The following is a 22063-nucleotide window of genomic DNA, read 5'->3' on the forward strand; positions in this document are numbered from 1 at the left end:
CCCCAGGTGCAGTGGCTTTTGGCTTTTATGCAAACAACCGTCTGACCGGGAATGCTCTGCAGCCAGAACTTGTGTCCTGGGCCCAATGTGCTCTTCCACCATCCCCCAGCGTTCCTGGCCTTCCCAGAGCTCTCATCTCCACTTTTCCACAAACTCTGGGTGCTAGGGAATGGGAGGTGAGGGAAGGGAAACAGGTCCTTGTCCCCCTCCTTGCCTTTGGATGGCAGTTGCCTGCAGGTGGAGGTTCGGGCACACAGCCTGTGTGAATGGCCTGGTTGTGTTGAGTGATGGGGGAGGGGGAGGAAGAGTGTGCAGGTGTGGGGTGGCCTCCCCTGCCAGGCCCACTACCCTCTAAAGTGTCACATTAGTTCCCAAGAATTAGGAAAAGAAAACTGTCCTTAGGCTGAAAGCCCATCCAGCCCCTCGCCCAGCTCCAGCCAGCCCCAGAGCTCTCTCCACTGCTCTCACTGGCAAATGGGATCAGGTCTCTGGTCTCCCTTTCTCTCTTAGTTGCTCCTACTTTGTGAAGGGACTGGGGCTGAGGAAGGCCACATACCACTCTCTCTAAGGCTGAGAATCAGCTACCCAGAAGCCACTTTTCAATGTAGTTAGTGTTAGAATACAAAGGCAGGCTGCCACACAATTCCTCTCTCCCTGCCCTGAGTGCTGAGACTGCAAAGCCTGCTGGAGAGCCTCCAAATAATCTGATGCTGCAGGGAGGGAGTTGGTGCTGAGTAGAGAGCCAGAGGAAGTTGCCACCAACCAGGTCCCACCTTTGCTAATCCTAAACTTCAGAAATGGCTTTTTCCTGCCTCTCTCACAAAGGAGGGGAAAGGGAAGGTGTTCTGGAGGAGGCTGAGCAGAAGGTCAGATCACCTCCCAGACTCTGGTCTGACATGTTCTAAGAGAGAACAGAAGATACCAAGACAGGGAGAAAGCTAAATAATCTCTATGCCATTCTCCTAGGACTTTCTCCTCAACACTTTAGGTTTGGGCCCCCAAGTATCTTAAGACTATATTTAAATGCAGCTGAGGCACCTGAGTAGCTCCATTGGTAGAGCATGTGGCTTTTTGAAAATAATTTGTTTATTTAAAGATTTTATTTACTTATTCATGAGAGACACACACACAGACAGGCAGAGACACAGGCAGAGGGAGAAGCAGGCTCCTCGAGGGGAGCCCGATGTGGGACTCAATCCCAGTACTCTGGGACCACGCCCTGAGCCTAAAGCACTCAGTCGCTGAGCCATCCAGGCACCCCTCTTTTTTTTTTTTTTTTTAAGATTTATGAGAGAGAGGCAGAGGGAAAAGCAGCCTCCATGCAGGGAGCCCAATGTGGGACTCGATCCTGGAACTCTGGGATCACGCCCTGAGCTGAAGGCAGACACTCAACCGCTGAGCCACCCAGTGCCTCCAGAGCATGTGACTCTTGACCTTAAGGTTTAATTTTGAGCCCCACGTGCGGTGTAGAGATTACTTAAAATCTTAAAAAAAAAAAAAAAGTAAAAAAGAAAAACGTGGCTGCATTTAGTGACTGCACTTGATTTTTCCAAATTCCTAAGAAACTTGGATGTTTCTGAGACCCCAGACATGAAAAAGCCAGGACTTGCCTGTCTTGCCCTTGGTGGGAGCAAGGGCAGAGCTGTGTCTTGGAATTGAGAGATACTGCAGGGTTGATCCTGCCAAATCCAGTCCCCAACTTTCTCTGGTCCCCTTAGTGAACTAAGGGCCAGTGGAACCAGAACCCGACTCTAGGAGTATGGGAGCAACAGCAGGATGCCAACGGCAGGCTCAGCAAGGCATCAGAACAGATGTCTTATTCAGTGATAATTTCATTTACCTTGGTACTTGGACTTTAAGAAATAGAGGGGCTAAATTAAGAAAATAGTCCTAGAGACAGAATTAAACTCTTCCATTTTCTGACAACTACAAAGGATAGGCATGCACAATGACTAATTTTAAACACACCAGTATTTTTTTTTTATTTTTCAGTGTAAAAATCAAACATGATAAAGAAACCTTGAAAACTATTAGCAGTTTTTTTTTTTCTTTTTCTTTTTTTTTTAATGTGACGACACACTCATTATGGTTCTGGCAGGGTTACAGCATTGCTACATTTCAGAAGCTGACTTTCTTTAAAGAGTCTTTACAGAGGAGTAGGATACCTTACGGTACTCCAAATGGTTGGACTGTGGGTAAAATTCAAGAGGAGTTAAGAGGGAAGGTCACTGTTGGGCAGGGAGGGCATTTCTGAGAAACCCAGATGAGAATGCTATGAGCACAGGCCGTGTCAAAACCACTCGGTAAGGTCTCCCTCTCTTCCTCTTGGGGAGAAGGCCACCCTGAGCCCCTTTGAACCCCCAAACCAGGTTCCCTTCTTCCCCTGTCATTCTGCAGACAAGGGTCATCCACAGACCACACGTGTGGTGGCTTTGGCAACCAGAAATTAAAAATAAGCTATGGTTTTTCCAGTAGCCAAAATGATCCCTCACCAAAGCTCATAGATGAGAACCTGAGCATGCAAAACCACAGTCTGGGTGAAGGGATGTCTGCTTTTCAAATGATCTGCTAATACTTTGCAACCCACAGTAATTTGGTTTCTGTGAACCCACAGAAGCAGGCCCACCTAAAAGGGTTTTGTCTGCTAACCTGGAAAAGTCCTTGTGTAAATGAGTCACTGGCAATGGGATCATTTTTAAGGCTGCCCCATTTTCCTAATATGTTAAAATGTTTGTTCTCAGTCTTTTTAGGAGAGGAAGGAGCAAAGTAGCTTCAGAAGCTAGGCCTCACAGATGTGTGGCACAGGCTTGGGAGAAGGGGGTTGGTTGATATTATGGGACTGCACTCCGGGCTTTTTAGAGTAGGGTGGATATGGAGATGGACAGAGAGGACCATTTGAGGAAACTCTTAAGTTACTTGGGGAGTTAATAATTGAGAGCTGATGAGACAAGGAGGGAGCAAAGCCATTCTACTTCCCTGGCTGCAATGCCGTGAAGGGTCTGTACCATGAGGTTCACTCGTGTTGGTTCTAACAGTCAGCAATATTCTTTACTCTTACTCATTAAAATAGCATGATGGAGACTGTGTGTTAGAGATCAGACGCCTCCACTGCCTTCTGAATTACTGAACTGTGATCCTAGTACGGCCTTTGAATATTTCCATGTCTTTAAATCCACATACCATACATATAGTGGAAAATTTGTAACCATCCAAAATACACCTCCCCTCCCTGGCAAGTAACATCATCTCGTAGACAAAATTACATAAAATCTCATAACATCCTTGGGAGGTAGATATTATGTCCTTACATTTTAAAAAATCAAACATTAACATTCCATTTTCAAATGATAACTCAATCAATATCAATGTACATGACAGTCCAGTCTTGTAATATTCAGAGGAAACTTGCATTCAACTTTTTCAAAGTGCGAAGATCTGTTTATCATGTTGACAGCATGTTGGGGTACACACTATCTACAGGTTGGGTGAATGGAGCTACAGTCTTGTGTTCTGAGCTTAGGCAAGTCTAAAGCCTACTCTTTTCCTCTAGGCTCTTCTGAGTCCACACTTAGAGGCAGCAGTGCCCAGTCCTGGGTTCACTGATCATTCACAGAGTCATTCGATCCTTCAGCTTTAGAGAACAGAATCTTTTTCCTAGGGTGTCCCAGGTCTAGCCTTTAGTAGATTGGCCAAAATTGTCTTCTTGCCAGGCACTTAAGTCCCAAATCCATTCTGTTTTTCTGAACTCTTCTATAGGGAGAGATTCTCTGATCTATACTCTCTGAGCATAAAAATAACTTCCAATTCTTTAAAGAGATTATCACTGTGTATCTCTTCACCTTTGCACAGCCTGATAGTATTTTCTAGGACATAATTTTCTTCACTCTACTTTTTCTCTTCTTGAGCTCATAATATCAATTCCAAGTTTTTGTGAAAAGGCTTGCCTGTTTCTGAGGATTCAAATCTTGAGTGGCCTGGAGTTTCCAAATCTCCACTAGAGATAAATGAACCTATTCTCTGTGGGGTACACTTTAAAGTTAGGACTCTAAGCATTTAAAACATTTCCATTACGGTCTTACTGCCTATGCTTGGATATGTATCAGCAGTAACGCTTTTTCCTTTAAAACATGCTAAATCTCACATTTAGCAGAGAGGAAAAAGCAGAGGAGGAGAATAAGAACAGTGATACAGAGACTACTTGGAAAAACTTTATGTTGGTGTGAGATTTGTTCATAACACAGTGTTTCAACTAAGCAAAATTTTGTGCTTTTTTTCTTTGCAAAAGAAATCTGAGGTCATTTTATATCTGGGCCACTGTGAGTATGGACCTAGCAAAATGTTAAGCACTGCATTTAAAAGGTGAGAAATGTTGTCACTGACAAAGTCAGAAGCTGAGTCAGGAACAGCTCAGAATGGGTAACAAGGCATAAGATTAGTTAGCTTATCTGTGTCAAGGCAAGTATCTTTTAGGGAGAATGACTTAAAGAACCTAAAAGCTAGTGGGTTTATCAATATCTTTTTTGCCCTGGTGGTGGTGGTGGAGGGTAATGGGGAAGACACTTCTGTTTAGTTCTCTGCCAGTAGGAAATACCTGTGCAATGATTCAAGTGAGGTGATAAGGAATATCTGGAGAGCCAGTTCTCTTCCCTTTCTCCCTCACTCCAATTCTGTCACCTTGGCTGCAAGGAACTTCTCCTGGGGTTGGTTGTTCCTTGAATTGTGGCCTCCTGGTGTGTGGTGGGAAATGATGGAGAGCCCAGACCTATGAGGTGCATGTCAGAGGGACTCTGACTGAGAAAGGAAATGTGCTGCCTGAAGCTGCTGCAGGACCTCACTGTCCAACATGGCCGGATGTGAATCCTGACTCTGTCCTTCTTTCTAAGGGATTTTGCTAAGATTCTCCTTCCCCCTGTCCTCTCCTTCCCACCCCCCACCCCCCAGCAAGGGCGAAGGGCATTTATTGGTATAAGGGGTACCTATAGAAGGAAATGTTTACCTGTGTGGTGGCAACCACTACATACTACCTGGTTTGACTTTAGGATTTAAAAACATGGAATTTGCACATACAAATTTTCTCTGGACTTGGTGTGCTGCGGTCTAGTCCCAGAATGCTACAGTGAAAGTAGCATTTGTGAGTGGTCACCCCACTTAGAAAACTGACCTCTGAAGAATGGAAATAATCTGTTAGTCACAGGGAAAATGAGGGTCATGTCTGCAAAAAAAGTCCCTAGGTTAGTGGGATGGGCCTCTTTCATTATCTTAAGGTGCAAAAGTTGGTTTCTTCAGAAAGACTTTTCCACAGCTCTGTTGGAAATGTTCACTTTCCCTAGCTTTCTCTCCAACTAATACTTGCTTCCAAATTCTCTTTCTTTTGTCCTCTGAAGAGTCAACAGGATGTGTGGCATTTCAAGAGTATAATGAGCAGCTCCATTGCCACAATGGGTGTCAGCAACCTGGCGTAGTTTGGAGTCTAGGATTACGGAAATACAGTGACATGCTGAAGACTATGCACTGAAATACATCTAGTCTTTTAGCTAAAATCTCAAACATGTTGGGACTGTTACCATGGAATTTCACAAAATCTTTTTTCCTGAGACAGACACCATGTTACATGGAAGGATAAGCCATTTGTGCAGTGTGAGGTGGAACATTTTAATTACTGGCAGCACATAAATTAGTTGAGTTTGAGTCTAATGCCTAAGCCCTTTCAAAATATCAAGGCAGATACATAAAATGCGAATCTACCAGGAATTGGAGATTCTTATTCTTGGCTTTGGTAGAATTGTGCACAAAATTGACTCTTAATTTGTAAATAGGTTCCATGAAGTTGTCCCTGGAAGCAGAATTTATTTTCACTAACACCAGTTCTTAAAAAGGGGGGGAAAAAGGTTTTGGCAAGCAGCTGCAGGTGCCACTCTGTGTATATACACTTTGGGGCAAGATCAAAATACCTTCCTGTTTTTTGTTCCTCCCACCATCCTCTTCACATTCACAACTCAGTGGTTAAAGGAAAAATTTAACACTACCATTTTCACACCAAAGAAATGTGAAACAGGTATTCATATACATATTCTCCTGCTTAATACCTATACATTAAAAGGCTTAAAAGATAATTAGGGTTATAGCATAATCACATAAATTTAAAGCTGGAAGGGACCTTAGAGAGTGTCTAAGCCCAACTCTTATTTTATGGTTGAAGAAACTCAGTTTTAAGAGTTTAGTGATTTGCCCAAAGTCTTTCAGCTAATTAGCAGCCAATATGGAATGCATAAAGATTTTGGGACCCCTACTGCAGTACTAATTTTACAATTATCCTTGCACTTTTCCTTGATAGCATATTGCATAATTTAATGATACAGCTGGCCAATACATCTGCAGAATCAAGATCTGACTTTCAGGAATCTTTCTGGCATATAGCAGCTCCACTTAGGGAGAAAAACCCAGTTTGATCAAGGGAGAACCTGTCAGCAGAGGTATGTCCCTCTTCACCCCATCAGAAAGCTCAGCACTGACCCAAACAACACTCATGATGTCTGTCCCTGTGGGGAGGGGGAGACTAAGTTACGCTTTTTGGATTGTTTGGTGGTTTTCTGTAAAAAAGAAAAAAAAATCAGCAAGTTTGCTTTGGGTCTGTACACTAATGCTCCATGGAGACCAAAACCTTTCAAGTAGCTGCCCCCACCTCCGGGGTGCTGCTAAACCATTTCCCCCTCAGAGTCCAGTTCTGCCAATCTTGATCACAGGAAATGGATGCCACCATCCATAGCTGACAACTTCCTGGAATTTCAATGATGCTCTATGTTTAAAACCATCAGTTCTTCTGGCACAGAATTTCTTCTATAGATGATTGGTTTAACCTAAAGCAGCTTTTAAATTGATATGGGAGGGTAAAGGGTAGAAGCAGAAGGATCATAAAATGGCTTGATTTTTTTTCCCCTTCTGTGATAAGAAATGGGTCTGCTGTTTGGAGACTGGAGTCTTCAGTTACTGGTAACAGATACTTATTTTATGGCTGTTCTTTTCCTTACTATTAGACTCTAATTTGGGATGAGGAGATTATGTCCTAGACTTTCAGTCTGTGTTAAGTGCAGAAGAGTGTGGCTTCCCAGGGAGGTTAGCTGGTGAGCTCTTCTTTGTGGCCCCGGGACATATGACCAAAAGGCTTTTCCACATATGGAGGATATATCTCAGGAAGAATGTCTCATTCAGCACAACTGGAGGGCTCTTTTGACTGGCAACAAACTCCAAGGACTGCTTGTTCCATTGCTGCAAAAGATAACGACCAAATACTTCACTGGCTTTTAAATATTATAAAACTTCAAGTCCCTGATGAGAAAACAAATGTCTCACAAAAATGATAGCATGATATATCTGCAAACAATTTCTGAATGAAGACAGTGTTTCCCTGTTGCCCATGTGAACATGACCCTTTGGACACTAAAAATAGTATGGGAATGAGTTTGGAAGTGAGTTTGGAGAATAATTCGTTAGGTGGGGTGTCGGTTTTTACAAATGATGTCGAACACTCAGGCGTAAATCATCTCTGGGACCAGATGTTCACTTCAGCATGGCTCTGTGCTCTCCTCTGGCTATGTGAGATGAGAATTCATACCGATCATGGCTTCGATATCCACACATGTTACACTCAAAAGGGTCACGAAAGCCGTGGCAACCCATGTGAATAGTAAACATCACGTAATCCAGGAAGAGGACTCGACAGTGGTCACACCGATACACATCCATCACCTCCCCTTCTTTGTTGATCACTTTGATGGAGTCCCTTGGACAGATAGGTGGGGGCTTGAGGAGTTCATAAGAGCGGGGGATCTCCTTCAGAAGTGGCATCCCATTGCGGGCCCGAGGGGGGACCATGTGATTTTGCTGGTAGATGTGATTCTGGCGTTCTTCATGATTGCTATCAGTGTCCGTGGAGTCATGGCCACTATTGTTGGGGGAGAGGCCTCTTTCAGAAGGCAGACTCTTCTCTGGCAAGTGGATATTCTTCTTTTCCAGGTCCTGGGGGTTACCATTTGGCATCTCTGCACGGGTGAGGGCTATGGGATACATGCTGCTGATAACTGGAACCATCTCTGATGTGGGAGCAGGTGGGGTCTGGACCAAGGGGCGCAGGGCTTCCGCACCAAGATAGCTGATGGCATTATTGATGGCTTGATCCATTATCCGGGTCTGTATTATCTCACTCTCTTTCTCGTACATATAGCTGGGATTATAGTTGACATCAAAGCAATGGCGCTTCTCACCTAGAACAAGTGAAAGAAAGAATTACAAGAGGAAGAACACAAATGCAGAGTTTGTAAAAGGATTTTCCAGAGTCCCTGAAAAGGGAGGAAACACATGCCTGTTTAACACCCAGCCAAGGCAGGATGGTTCCAATCGGTGCTGGGGACAGTTGTAAGGGACAGTAACTGACAGCACACGCTTGGACAGTCAAAATAAATTAAGCCAGCAGGCAAAAGGGTGAGTCAGAGATGTCATTAAGTTGAGGCTACAATATGAGCTGTTTCCACTGCACACGTCAGAGGGAAGTGCTGGAGAAAACAGAGAAAAAGAAGGAAGAGGACACCGGGTCAGGTTCACAGGGAGCCAGGGAGCTACCACTGTGCAGGAGCATGGCCACTTCTGCACTTCGACTGCTCATGGACTCTCAACACTCAATGGATTCCTAAACTGTTATTTTGTTTGTTATTTTCTGCTCGTAATACTAGGGACCCTGGGGGACGGAAGTGCTGCAAGAAGTGAGGACCTCAGCAACTGGCCTCTGCAGCTCTTTAAATAGCTACAGAGGCAGAAAAAATAGCCCCCAAACCTCCAACTTACCACTCCCCAAACACATTGTCTCCAGACTGAGATTTAAGTAAAAGAACTTCAAATGTAGAAAGTTTTAGAAAAGCTTTCTTGAAAGATCATGGTCTTTGTCTTTTTCATAAAGTATATTATTCTTTTGCTTGAAAAAACTGTATCATTGATACACATGTGATCATTAGGACCCATCTCACGTTTAACTGAAAAATTTATTTGTGGTCACCCTCTCATACTGCTCATGTCAAACTGCTGAGAAATTCTGAAAACAGAGTTTAGCCACCTTTTGGGTGTGTGGGTGTTGTGTGTTAGAAAACAGAGGCTCTCTGGCCACAGGGAAGCCAGGAGCAAGGGTCTGCAGTGATGGCAGATGTGCTCCATGGTGAGTGGCTGGCAGAAGGAAGAGAAAGCAGGGAGGATGTGTCAAGTACTGAAAGTGAGGCTAAGGTATCGCTGATGTTTTTTCATTCTGTAGACACTAGATTCTGGAGAGATTTACTGAACCATATCCTCTCTTCCGTAACATTCCAAAATGTTACGGTTCCAAAATCTGTCACTGCCATGCACTAAAGGGTCTAATAAAGAAACAACACATACACACACAAAAGGGATCAGAAGAACTAGTTCCTGTTCTTGAGATGTCTCCAAACTAGTGGGAGAGAAACAAGTGGGAATTGGAAAAAAAAAAAATGTTAGAAATTGTGAAAGGGCTTCTCTGCTCTGTGGGGACCTTTGATTTTATTATTTTATTTTAAAGATTTTATTTATTTATTTTGAGAGAAAGAGAGCATACAAGCAGGGGAAGGGGCAGAAAGAGAGGGAGAGTGAGAATCTCAAAGAGATTCTGTGCTGAGTGCAAAGCCCCATGTGGGGGCTCAATCCCATGGCCCTGAGATCATGACCTGAGCTGAAATCAACAGTCAGATGCTCAATCAACTGAGCCATCTAGGCATCCCTGATTTTATTCTAAATGCCATATTTGAGGCACTTAAGCAGGGGAGTGATACGTCTTCTGTAAAAAGAATTATAAGACAAGAGTAAGGCAGTTTGGTACAAATTGTATATTTAAGTGTTAAGGAAATCATAAAATTCAGGAGTACCTGGGGCAGGGAAAGCATTCTTGGAAAACCCAGATTTTGAGAAGGGTTTTTTTTTTTTTTTTTTTTTTAAAGATTTTATTCAGGGCAGCCCCTGTGGCGCAGTGGTTTAGCATCGCCTGCAGCCCAGGTATGATCCTGGGGAGCCGGGATTGAGTCCCACGTCAGGCTGCCTGCATGGAGCCTGCTTCTCCCTCTGCCTGTGTCTCTGCCTCTCTCTCTAAATAAATAAATCTTTAAAAAAATAAAGATTTTATTTATTTATTCATGAGAGACACACAGAGAGAGGCAGAGACATAGGCAGAGGGAGAAGCAGGCTACTCACAGGGAGTCCGATGTGGGACTAGATCCTGGGATCATGCCCCAAGCCAAAGGCAGACGCTCAACCACTGAGCCACCCAGGCATCCCAAGAAGGGTCTTGATGAACTGGTACAACTTAGATTTTTCCAAGAGGTAGATGAGACATCCTGATAAGAGGGAGGAGCAACCTGAAGGCAGAGAAGTGGGACTACTTCTACTACTACTACTACTACTACTACTACTACTACTACTACTGGACAGAAACAGGGAAGAGTAAAAGAGTCTGGGTGTAGCTATATCAGGAAGTATGAAATATAGCATTTCTCAAACTTCACTCATCCTTCACATTCTGCAACACTGACATCTCAGGGTAGTGTTGTGGTTGAGTGCATGAGTTCTTGGATCAGATGGACTGATGCTGGCTCATCAGTTACTGTTTGCATGACCTTGGGCAAGTTACTTGACATGTCTATGGCTCCGTATCCTCATGTGTAACAGGGATTATAATTGTATCTACCTCCCAGGGTCATTGGGAAGTGCTTGGAACAATGCCTGGTACATAGAAAGCACCCAGTAAATGTTAGGGCTTTTTGTTTTGTTGGAATCAGCTCGAATTTTCTTTTTTCTCTCTCTCTTTTTATGTCTCTAAAATTAATTTGCTTTTTATTATTTTTAAAGATTTTATTTCTTTATTCATGAGAAACACAGAGAGAGAGAGAGAGAGAGAGACAGAGACAGAGACATAGGCAGAGGGAGAAGCAGGCTCCATGCAGGTAGCCTGACATGGGACTCAATCCCGGGACTCCAGGATCACGCCCTGTGCTGAAGGCGGTGCTAAACCACTGAGCCACCCAGGCTGCCCTGAATTTGCTTTTTAGGTAAACTTTCTATCACTAATATAAACAGAAGGCTAGACTCACGCACCACAAATAGAAGGTTAACTGTGAAAAATAAAAACAAGGAAACAGAGCGATCAAGTTTTGATCAGATACTGTGACTACTTGGAAACAAAGATCCCCTCTCTTTGTCAAAAACAGAGATTACCAAATGTGAGATTTGTATGAAAGAAGACTAACATAAAATTAAATCTAAATCTTTTCATAAAAAAAAAAAAACCAAAAAAACAAAAAACTTTTCCCTTGGAATAATCAGCAAGAATGACAGAGAACTAAAAAATGAAATAATTTTCTTGCCCTATGGGTCTCCTGGCACTTTGCATCCCACATTTGGGGGAGTTATTGAAAAAATGTTAATACACAGAGGAACCAAAAGATAGACATTCTGAATGACCAACCACAGGATTTGGATTTGAACAAAGAGCAAACTGCTTCATGCCCTTGAACAAGGGAGGCTTGTGACAAAATGTTATTTTCAGAATATTAATGGAACAGCAAAATGTAAGACCAGAACAGCAAGGAATTGGAGCCTGAAAGACCAGCTAGAAGATCTAATTGAATAAGATGGATTTGTCTTGCATCCCTACTACCTTAAGGCCAACCTGATAGTTTCTAGACAAATACCTGAGAGAAAAAATCTGCAAACACCCTGCCTTAGCAACTCAATAAAAAGCAACAGGAAATTAGACATGTGCCAAAGTCATCAGTGGTTTTTATTTTAAACTTCCAGATTGTATAAATCTTTGATCAAAGCTATTTGAAGGGAAAAAAAAAAAAAGCTATTTGAAAGAGTGAGGCTGAGAACATGAAAGTCAGCTAAGGGCACAAATTCATTCCTCTGAAAATGACACAGAAATTGTGAACTTTGGTTTCTTGACCTTTTCAAGGTCATTGATGATTTTCCAGTGTGGCTGGCTCTACTCCACTCCTCAAATACCAGGGGGTCCCTGAGAATCTTTTTATCTTTTTACAGAGAGGTTCCAGAAGGTTTCTGGGGGTAGGACAGGCACATCACAAATTCTGTTTTTATCTTTTCTCCCAAGAGTTTGCTTTACTGAACTAGGCCTACAGTTTCACAGTCTCTACCACCTGCAGCACATGTCAGAACAGAGCTGAGTGCTAAAGTTGTAAGAGGCAAAACAGTAAGAGGAAAATACACCCCTGGATGAGTGGAAATATGTGACTGAGTTCTGTGGTTAAGGCAGACCATTGTTCATTGTGAAGACAGGAGAGCCTCAGATCTTCACGTGCACGCAACCTGCAATCATCAGATCCCCTCATCTCCGAGTTACGGTAACTTGAGTAGTACAGATGATTATCAGTCACCTGTAGACACGATGACTCAATGTGTATGAAACCCAGAAGGGGTTAGCTACAGTAATTGAAAAGCCAACAGCTCACGTTTCTTTAGTAACATACTCATAAAAAAGGTTAGTCAAACCACAAGCGTATAACTTCTCCCAAACCTGCACGGAGCCTCTAGTCCAGCTTGTAGTCAAAATCGTACCACACCTTTGAATGATTAATGATAGCAGCTTCAGGCTGAATTAGAGGTTTCCTTCTGATGAAAGTACAACTGGCAAAAGCAAGTCCTGAGTTTAGGAACCAGGGCCATTCCTTACCTGTGCTTCTTTTTTAAAGGTGTGAATCCCTAGACTTTGGAAATTCTAAACCAAGCAGCCGCCTGACTTGAATTGCTGCAATGTGGTGAGGGTATATATGGGTGTTGTCTTTTTTTTTTTTTTCTTAAGATTTTATTTATTTATTCATGAGAGACACACACAGAGAGGCAGAGACATAGGCAGAGGGAGAAGCAGGCTCCCCATAGGGAACTCAATCCCAGGACCCCGGGGTCACAACCCGAGCCAAAGGCAGACTGTCAACCACTGAGCCACCCAGGTGCCCCTGGTTGTTGTCTTTTGAGTGCCAACTTCAAAGTACAGAATCACCACTTAGAGCTAAAAGGGACCTTAACTGAACACGTGGATTCAGACCTCTGCTTCTGGGGTCAAGTGACAAGATCCACCACTCTAATGTTTACCTCTGGTTTTTATACTTCACACTACCTAGCACTGTGCCTTATATATAATACTCATAAAAATAGCTCCTATTTATTGAGCCTTTATTATGTACTCAGTGCAGTCCTAGCTACTTTTTGCATATTCTCTCATTTGCCTAAGATGAATTAGCACCTCTTACTCAGATGAATAACCTAACCTACAAACAGGTTAACTTGTCAAGGCTGCTTAAGTTGGTAAATGGAGAACTAAGTTGTAATCTAAGGGCCCATATATATCTGCCTGTGTCTGAGCTTTTTTTTTTTTTTTTTAAGATTTTATTATTTATTTATTTATTTATTTATTTATTTATTTATTTATTTTGGAATAGGGAGGGAAAGGTGTAGAGAGAGGAGAGAAAGGGTCTTAAGCAGACTCCACACTGGGTGGGGCTTGATCCCACATGGGGCTTGATTCCGCAACTCTGAGATCATGACCTGAGCTGAAATCAAGAGTCAGATGCTTAACTGACTGGGCCACCCAGGCACCCCTGTGTTTGAGCATAAATTATTGTTTCCTGACTGCTACCTTGCCCATGGCTGCACAATCCCACCACTGGCAGTGACTTCAGATTCTCTGCTGGGATGGTCCCCATAAGCAGTGGACAAGCAACTATGCTTTGTTCCATATGGACCAGCACCGTGCATTCAAGAAGTATTTATGATGCACAGGGTTGTGATGTCTGTAAGTGCTTAACAGAATGCCTGGCATATGTAAGCACTCAATAAGTGGTAGATTTTTTTTTTTTTATTTACTTGAGAGAGAGGGAGAGTACAGAGGGAGAGTGAGAGTGAGAAGCAGATTCCCTCCTGAGCAGAGAGCCTCATGTGGGGCTTGATCCCACAACCCCAAGATTGTGACCTGAGCCAAAGGCAGATGCTTAACCGACTGAGCCACCCAAGTGGACTTATATCTTTTATTATTATTATTATTATTATTAGCCTCAAATCACGTTAGGTACTTTGAGGAGTACAAATATAATTGCAGTCCAGGAGATGCAGCATTTATACAATTTCATTGCAAATTAGTACCCCGAACGCTATGTGGTAGAACAAAGTATAGAGTAGTCAAGAAAGTGAAGAGAGAAAAATATGGACAGCTTCTCAATATGCCATGTAATGCGGGACAAATATTAACTTTTTTTTTTTTTTGAAGTCTGCTTGTAAGTGATGGTGGTGAAGACAGTTCTATATATTACAAAAAACTGTGACAGTGATGGTGGTGAAGACAGTTCTACACATCACAAAAAACTTAAACTTTTTTTTAAAGATTTTATTTATTTATTCATGAGAGACACAGAGAGAGAGACAGAGACAGAGACATAGAGGGAGAAGCAGGCTCCTTGCAGGGAGCCTGATGTGGGACTATATCCTGGAACCCAGGGATCATGCCCTGAGCCGAAGGCAGACGCTCAACCACTGAACCACTCAGGCATCCCAAAACTGTTAAACTTGCCTGAGTACAGAGGAAGAACAGAGCAGAGAGAGAATTCAGGAGACTATGGGAATGTAGACCACATACACTTTTTTAAAAAAAGATTTATTTATTGGGGTGCCTGCTGGCTCAGTTAGGCGTCTTTTGGGTCAGGTCATGATTTCAGGATCCTGGGATAGAGCCCCATGTTGGGCTTCCTGCTCAGCAGGGGGTCTGCTTCTTCCTCTCCCTCTCCCCCTACCCCTACTCTTGCTCTCTCCCTCTCTTTCTCAAATAAATAAAATCTCTTTAAAAAATTTAAAAATGTATTTATTTATTTGAGAGAGAGAGAGAGAGAACGGAGTTGCAGAGGGAGAAGGAGAGAGAATCCCAAGCAGACTCCTTGCTGAACATGGAGCCCTACTCAGGGCTCCATCTTACAACCTGAGATCAGGTCCCAAGCTGCAACCAACAGGTGGATGCCTAATAGACTGTGCCACCTAGGCACCCTAACCATGTATACTTTCTAATTTTTAAAAAATTTTTATTTATTTATGATAGTCACACAGAGAGAGAGAGAGAGGCAGAGACATAGGCAGAGGGAGAAGCAGGCTCCATGCACCGGGAGCCTGACGTGGGACTCGATCCCGGGTCTCCAGAATTGCGCCCTGGGCCAAACCGCTGCGCCACCCAGGGATCCCCCATGTGTACTTTCAAAGGCAGATGTGAGGGAGGGCATTCCAGGCAGACAGCATGGACATAACGATTACATACAAGAGGGAAAGTATTACATAGAAGTGTGAGTAGTTCACTGTGGCTGAATTAAAAGATCACTTGGCTGAAATGATAAAATTAGAAAAGGTAACTTGGAGACAGATTGTACAAGGCTCAGAACACCTGGGTGGTTCAGATTTTATTCCAATGGGAAGCCATTGAAAGGGTTTTTTGAAGGGGGGATGATTTGAACTTTAGAAAGATAACACATTTCCACTATTATAGGCATCATGAGGGGTGATGAGCAATGTTCAGGTTTTATGTTTCTGCAAGTCACTGAAATGTACTTGCCCTACCTTCCTACCATATCCCATGTGTATTATTGCTTACTCTTACTGCAAGCACATGTTCGATAAAAGGAGGGAGGGGCAAGTAAGGAGGTTAAATGAAATATCTGTGAGGTAATGGCTCTGATCTCAAGCTCAATGAGACTAAAGTGAATAACATTACTTCCAGGAGGAGGAAAGTAGAAGGGAGCCATAGAACAGGCAGGAAGGGGAGCAAACACAGAGATAGCCATGGGGTGGGGGGTGGAGGAGAGGAAAATTGAGTTGGAGACCATGTTTTGTTGCTGCAGAAGCCCTGTCCTTTGTGAGAGGTGCTATTTGGATGTCATCGGTCCTGACGGAGTCACCAGTGGAAGACTTTTTTAAAAGATTTTATTTATTTAATAAAAAAAAAGATTTTATTTATTTATTCATGAGAGACAGAGAGAGAGAGAGAGAGAGAGAGAGAGGCACAGAGACATAGGCAGAGGGAGAAGTAGACTCCCTATGGGGAGCCCGATGCGGGACTCGATCCCAAGACTCCAGGATCACACCCTGAGCTGAAGGCAGGTGCTCAACCACTGAGCCACCCAGGTGCCCCAGGGGAAGACTTATTCTCTCAAGAAAACACACTCCTGAGGGAGAATAACTGCCCTTCTTCAGGGGCTTTTTCTTCCACCAGCTTACATTGACTACACTCCTCCCTATCCAAAGACCTGGTGCAGCACACATGACCCCACTGCTCAGGGGGACCTCCAGGGAAGGAGGCTTTGGCTCCACTATTGGACCTTGGATGGCAGTGCGTTACAAGGTCCCAGTCCTGACTCTGCTCTGTCACCCACTAGCTGTATCTCTTCATCTCTCCATCCTCCCTTCTTCCTTGGGACAAGAACTTTGCTGTGTATTCCTGATATCTCTTCAAGTTCTAATATGCTAGGATTCTGTAATACTTATAGGATTATAGATTTCAGCCCTTTGAGAAGGAGTGGGAGAAGATACGTTTTGCTGTTAGAAATGGGTATTCAATCTGCTTCCTGTAGCTCTGTTAACCAAAGCAGACAATTTCTCATTAGTTACTTCACAGGGAGAATCGATGGTGTTTGTTGAAGTGTCAAAACCTCACTAAACATGTTTACCACGGGTGAGTGAGATCTTTTTTCATGTTCTTTTCAACATAAAAACTTCCTTTAATAAAATAATACATAAAATTAAAAATAATAAGGAGATGCTATGGTAACCACTTTGGTTGGAATAACACATCTGTTTTTGGAGAAAGAATGAAAATCAGAAAAAGAAATATGCAGAAATGTAGTCATTTTCCTCCTCCCTCCAGGAGAGAAATCTGGCCTCTATTTTGAGCCAAGTATTTGAAGATGGCCTAGTTAGAAGTCTAGTCAAACAAGTTTATAACAGAAGAATAAGATGCAGAAAAGGACAACTCTTAAAAGGCTAGGTGCTAAAAGTAAGCCGTTGTGTCCTTCGAAAAGAGCAACGAAGAACTATTTTGATGATGTAAAGATGCCGACATCTAATGAATGCGTGTCAATTTATGTCCTAAATACAGAGAACAAAACAAAATTTCTTGGAGAATTAGGAAAAATGGCTTTATTTTTCTTCTATGTGGGGAATTTAATTTTATTCTTACTTTTCAACAAAGGCATGTTTCTGTGTTTCTAAATGCACTTAGAGGGCACCTGGGTGACTCAGCCAGTTAAGCTTCTGCCTTTGGCTCAGGTCATGATCTTAGGGTCCTGGGATCCGGCCCTACATAGGGCTTCCTGCTCCAAGGGAGAAGGCCTCTCCCTCTCCATCTATCTGCCTCTCGCCCAGCTCATGCTCTCTCTTGCATTCTCTCTCTCAAATAAATAATAAAATCTTAAAAAAAATAAGTGCAGTTAGACTTAACCCAATCTTGTCCCTCTTCCTCAATTCATCTCTAATTTATGAAAAAAGCTACCTACTGGTAATTCTCTTTAGCCTTCTGGGAAAGTAACAGGTTGACCTGATGGTATAATTTCACCTTTACCCTCATAGTTCAAGAGGTCAGGGAAGCCAAGGTTGGTCTGAGTGCTGTGCAACTGTCAGCAAGGATTAAAGAGAGTGACTCATTCTTCCTTCACACTTTACCCTTTGCCATTTCCCTGGCAGCTGAATCTTTTCAGAAAAAGGTGCCTTGGAGAGGAAATATAGGAGACAGGCGAGAAGAGGAGGGAAAACATTAGCCCCGTATGTTTTGCAGCACTTTATCCCATACACTGCAGTGTCAAAATGTTCCTTTTCTCTCCCCAGTATTGCTGTTTTCTATCAAAAAAGTTGACTCCATTAAATGACTCAAGGGGTTTCCTTTATTTAAAAACAATCTCTAAAAGGAAGGTTCGGGATATAAGCTAATGCTAGAAGTTTAGAACAGGGCTCAGGAACAAGATCATGGGCATGGCAGGAAGCACTGTCCCCATTTCCCGACCAATGAACAGGGGAAAGAACAAATGAACAAGGAGTAACGCCCTCAGTAAAACAGATGAATGTTGGGCTAATGTAGCTGTTTTATAGATTCTCATTTAACCACACCTTCCTAAAACAAAAACAACTAAAATATATGACATGGTTCATAACATAAACACCTTGTCTGTATAGTCTTGAGAAAACCGTTATCTGAATCTACACATATGGGCTTAAAAACACAAAGTGGTATTCATAATTGCAGCCTCTGCTAATTCATCTTGCAGACTTGTAGAATGATAGAGCTGGGAGGGACCTTCCCAATCACCTCATCACCTATTCAGTCTCCTCATTTCACAGATGAGTAAACAGAGGCCCAGAAAGGTTATGTGATTTGTCTAAACACACACGGTTAAGAAATGACTGAGCTAGAATCGGAACCTGGGTCATTTGGCTTCAAATCCAGTGTTCTTCCTACTGCGCTATACCACAATTTACCAAACAAAATTTCCCCCAGTTATTCAGAGCCCTGAAGCCTCGAAGTTGCTACCTCAGCTCAAATCAAGAGCTAACTCTACTGGGTTTCCTGATTCCAGGATAGAATGAACATGATGGTTCAGAAGATGAGAGAAATCAGCACCTACAAGCATCTCTCCTCAGTCTGGAAATGGAGTAAAAATCCCCTGGTTACAAGGGTAGCAAATGGAACAGATCCCCAATGCACCAAGCAGAATGGCAAGGACTTGGACATAGGAAACATGTTTTCTGAAACCCACAAAAATACCAAAGCAGGTTTTATTATATTAAGGAGGGTTTTAGCTCAACTGTAGGTGTAGGGCAGCTACAAGGACCAAGCACCTTCTCTCATATGTAAGTTCTCTTAGACCAAAACGCCTTGACCATAATTGGATTGAAATTGAGTCATTTTACATTTTTTTCTTTGCCTATTTCTCCCCATGTCCCTCTCCACACCAAGTACAGCCATTTCTAGAGTCAAAACTTTCCCCAAATTAAATTACAAAGTAAATTACACTCATAGAATAACAACCTCTACTTTCCTTTGTTCTGACTCCAGTCAGAACTTCTTCACAGCAGTCAAGCTCAAAAGATAATATGAGCAATGTCTTAAAATCATGTCTTGGAATCACATTTGATCCACTGTTCCTAAACTCCACATGGAGGCCACTACATGCTCCCTGACATTTCTCACAAAGGAAGATGGTAACAGGGGTGGGGGGTAGGAGGGGTGTATCTCTCTAAACTGAAATGCACCAACTTAATTTAGTCTGACACAATTCTTGAAGTGATTAAAAGGATATGAAAACTTTTCAGCTAATCAAAATAAAAAAAATAAGGCATAAACACTTAAATAAACATAAATGCCAAGCTAGGTAATTTTGAAATATATGAGTTCTTTCAATATGTCTCTATAATTCACATAAAATACCTGCCTGTACAAAAATGATGTAGACCAGAATAAAATTTAACCAGGTTTAAAAACCAGGCAGGTACTTAATATCTGTACTGAAAAGAACCAAGCACAAAAGGACTGTAGTAAGACATCAATAGCAAGTATCTTTGGAAAAACAGATTGGCAGTTTTTTAAAAATTCTGCTGGTGTTAAGGGAGGTCTATTTTCGTGTGATAACTATTTTTGTTCAATATCACCAAATTTCAATTTATAGCAAAACTGATGCATTCAATTCAACTGTCCCCTTCACAAATATAAATCTATTTTAAATACGATGGTCACATTTATGTAAACATCTGGAAGAGCTGGGCAAAACATCTCTGCCATTCAGCAATCCTAACACTTAACATAATTCTTTCTTAGCCGTCTCATTCTGTTGCATTGTTTGACAATGTGAAAACCGATGGCATAAAAATTAACTCCCTTAAGACAAATGATTGAATCTAGCTTTGTTATTTAAATATCTAATTTTTCAACTTTCTCTTAAAGCCTATCCTCAATTAAATTCAAGAAAGTATGGCAATAAGTTTTAGAACATGAAAAAAGTTGGGGCATGATTACGGAACCAACTTGTAAAATATAATTACAAAAGGTTACAAAAATGTTATCTCAAACATCTTACTGGTGTCAATTGCATAAACTCTCTCATGCAACATATGTCATTCAGAATAAAGAGGAAGGAACAGCATTTTTAACACCAACTCCATTTAGGAAATTGGATATCAAATACTCCCATCTTTAGGAGTTAAGATTATTCAGTTAAAAGATTTTATTCTATTTGCTCTAGCTATCAAAATGAAGCACAAAGAATAAAAGTGTACAATGGAAAACGAATTACCTAATTTTAACAGAGATTAAGGGCCTGTGTAATATATAAACATCCTATGTTATCTCATTTAAACTATCTGCTAACAACAGCAGGAAAAAGGGTCGTATTCTTACCAATGAATTTCTGAGGCATTGAGCTTTTTCGTTTTGCCACATTGCTTGCTAATCTGTCCAGAACGAGAGCTCTTTCACTTCCCATCTCTGCTTTGATGTGTCTTGCCTCCGCACTTGCTGGTTTGGAAAAATGTAAAAAAGAAGAGGGAAAAGAACATGGTGATAAATGAGGGAGGAAAGGAAATAAACTGGAAGGAAAAGTGTCAGAGGTCTGATGTACACTCTGTCGTTACCTGTTATTACTGCTCAGATTCTTGCCTGGGGTACCTGCTGTGGTCAGTGAAGCCAGCACCAGGGCACGTTCAAATCTTGCAGTCTTATGCTGAGATGGGAAAGCCCGACCCATCCCCAACCAGTATCTTCATTAGCAAGAGGAAGTATTAAATAAACAGCCTGGACGTGGTTGGTTGCAAAAAGATAGATAGATGAAGATCTTCTAACCCCCGATCAGCCTTCTTTCTGATTCTGAGTAACTGCGTGTGACACCTGCAGACTGATATAATTCTTCTTAACAACTTAAAAAAAAAAAAAAAAAGTATGGTGCCCCAGATTTACTGCTCTGTTTATGTTAATAGCACTTTTGAAAATAGATACACTTACCCAGACAGCAAGAAATCTACTCAGTGATTTGTGTATTGAAATTCTGAGTGGTTTTTTTCTTTTCTTTTCTTTTCTTCCAGCATGCTCCTTTCAGTTCCTATCTCTTAAATTCTATTTCTCTGGGCTCTGCATTATCTGTTTCATATGTTCCTCACATTTCAAACTTGTCTCAGTTAAAATTTCCCTGAGCAACACTTCTGTCTTGAAATTAAAGAGCAATTTGTATAATACATCTTTATATTTCTAATGAACAATGTGAATAAAAACTGCCTAAGAATATGGATTAGTTGTTAATCCACAAATAGACCTTTAAGTGGTGTAGGCCTGTAGTTCTCAGACCTGCCTGTACATTAGAATTAGCTGAAGTGAATGTAGGAAACACTTATGCCCAGGTTCTCCTTCAGATCCTGAAACCAGGATCTCTGGTACAGGTGGCCAGGCCACAGTACTTTTAAAGCTCTCCAGGTGATTTTTTTTATAAAGATTTTATTTATTCATGAGAGACAGAGAGAGAGAGAGAGAGAGAGGCGCAGAGACACAGGCAGAGGGAGAAGCAGGCCCCATGCAGGGAGCCTGATGTGGGACTTGATCCCGGGACTCCAGGATCACCCCCTAGGCCGAAGGCAGGCACCAAACTGCTGAGCCACCCAGGGATCCCCTCTCCAGAAGATTTTATTTATTTATTTTTTATTTATTTTTTAGTGAGCTTTTTTTTTTTTTTTATGATAGTCACACACACACACACACACACACACACAGGCAGAGACACAGGCAGAGGGAGAAGCAGGCTCCATGCACCGGGAGCCCGACGTGGGATTCAATCCCGGGTCTCCAGGATCGCGCCCGGGGCCAAAGGCAGGCGCCAGACCGCTGCGCCACCCAGGGATCCCATCCAGATGATTTTAAAATGCAGTCAGAATTAAAAACCACTAGAATATATACTTAGGACTAATGTCTAGTCAACTAAACAGTACACTGGAATAAATA

At 42.2% G+C, this 22063-nt stretch overlaps 1 protein-coding gene across 3 annotated transcripts in view; it reads right to left on the minus strand.

Moving 5' to 3' along the window:
- Positions 1–1953: 1953 nt before the first annotated feature.
- Positions 1954–22063, minus strand: part of IKZF3 (IKAROS family zinc finger 3) — a 91040-nt gene continuing 70930 nt past the window's right edge. For 2 of the 3 annotated variants that reach the window (XM_072780416.1, XM_072780415.1), the window contains 2 exons: positions 20477–20593; positions 1954–8261 (listed from right to left, as the gene is read on the minus strand). In XM_072780416.1, coding sequence (XP_072636517.1) covers positions 7558–8261; positions 20477–20593 — 821 coding nt within the window. In that variant the 3' untranslated portion in view covers positions 1954–7557. Of the gene's footprint in view, positions 8262–20476; positions 20594–20709; positions 21358–22063 lie in introns of those variants that run through there. The other variant, XM_072780417.1, reaches the window with a different exon arrangement.

This window comes from Canis lupus, chromosome 16 (assembly GCF_048164855.1).
Source record: "Canis lupus baileyi chromosome 16, mCanLup2.hap1, whole genome shotgun sequence".
NCBI classification, from domain to species: domain Eukaryota; kingdom Metazoa; phylum Chordata; class Mammalia; order Carnivora; family Canidae; genus Canis; species Canis lupus.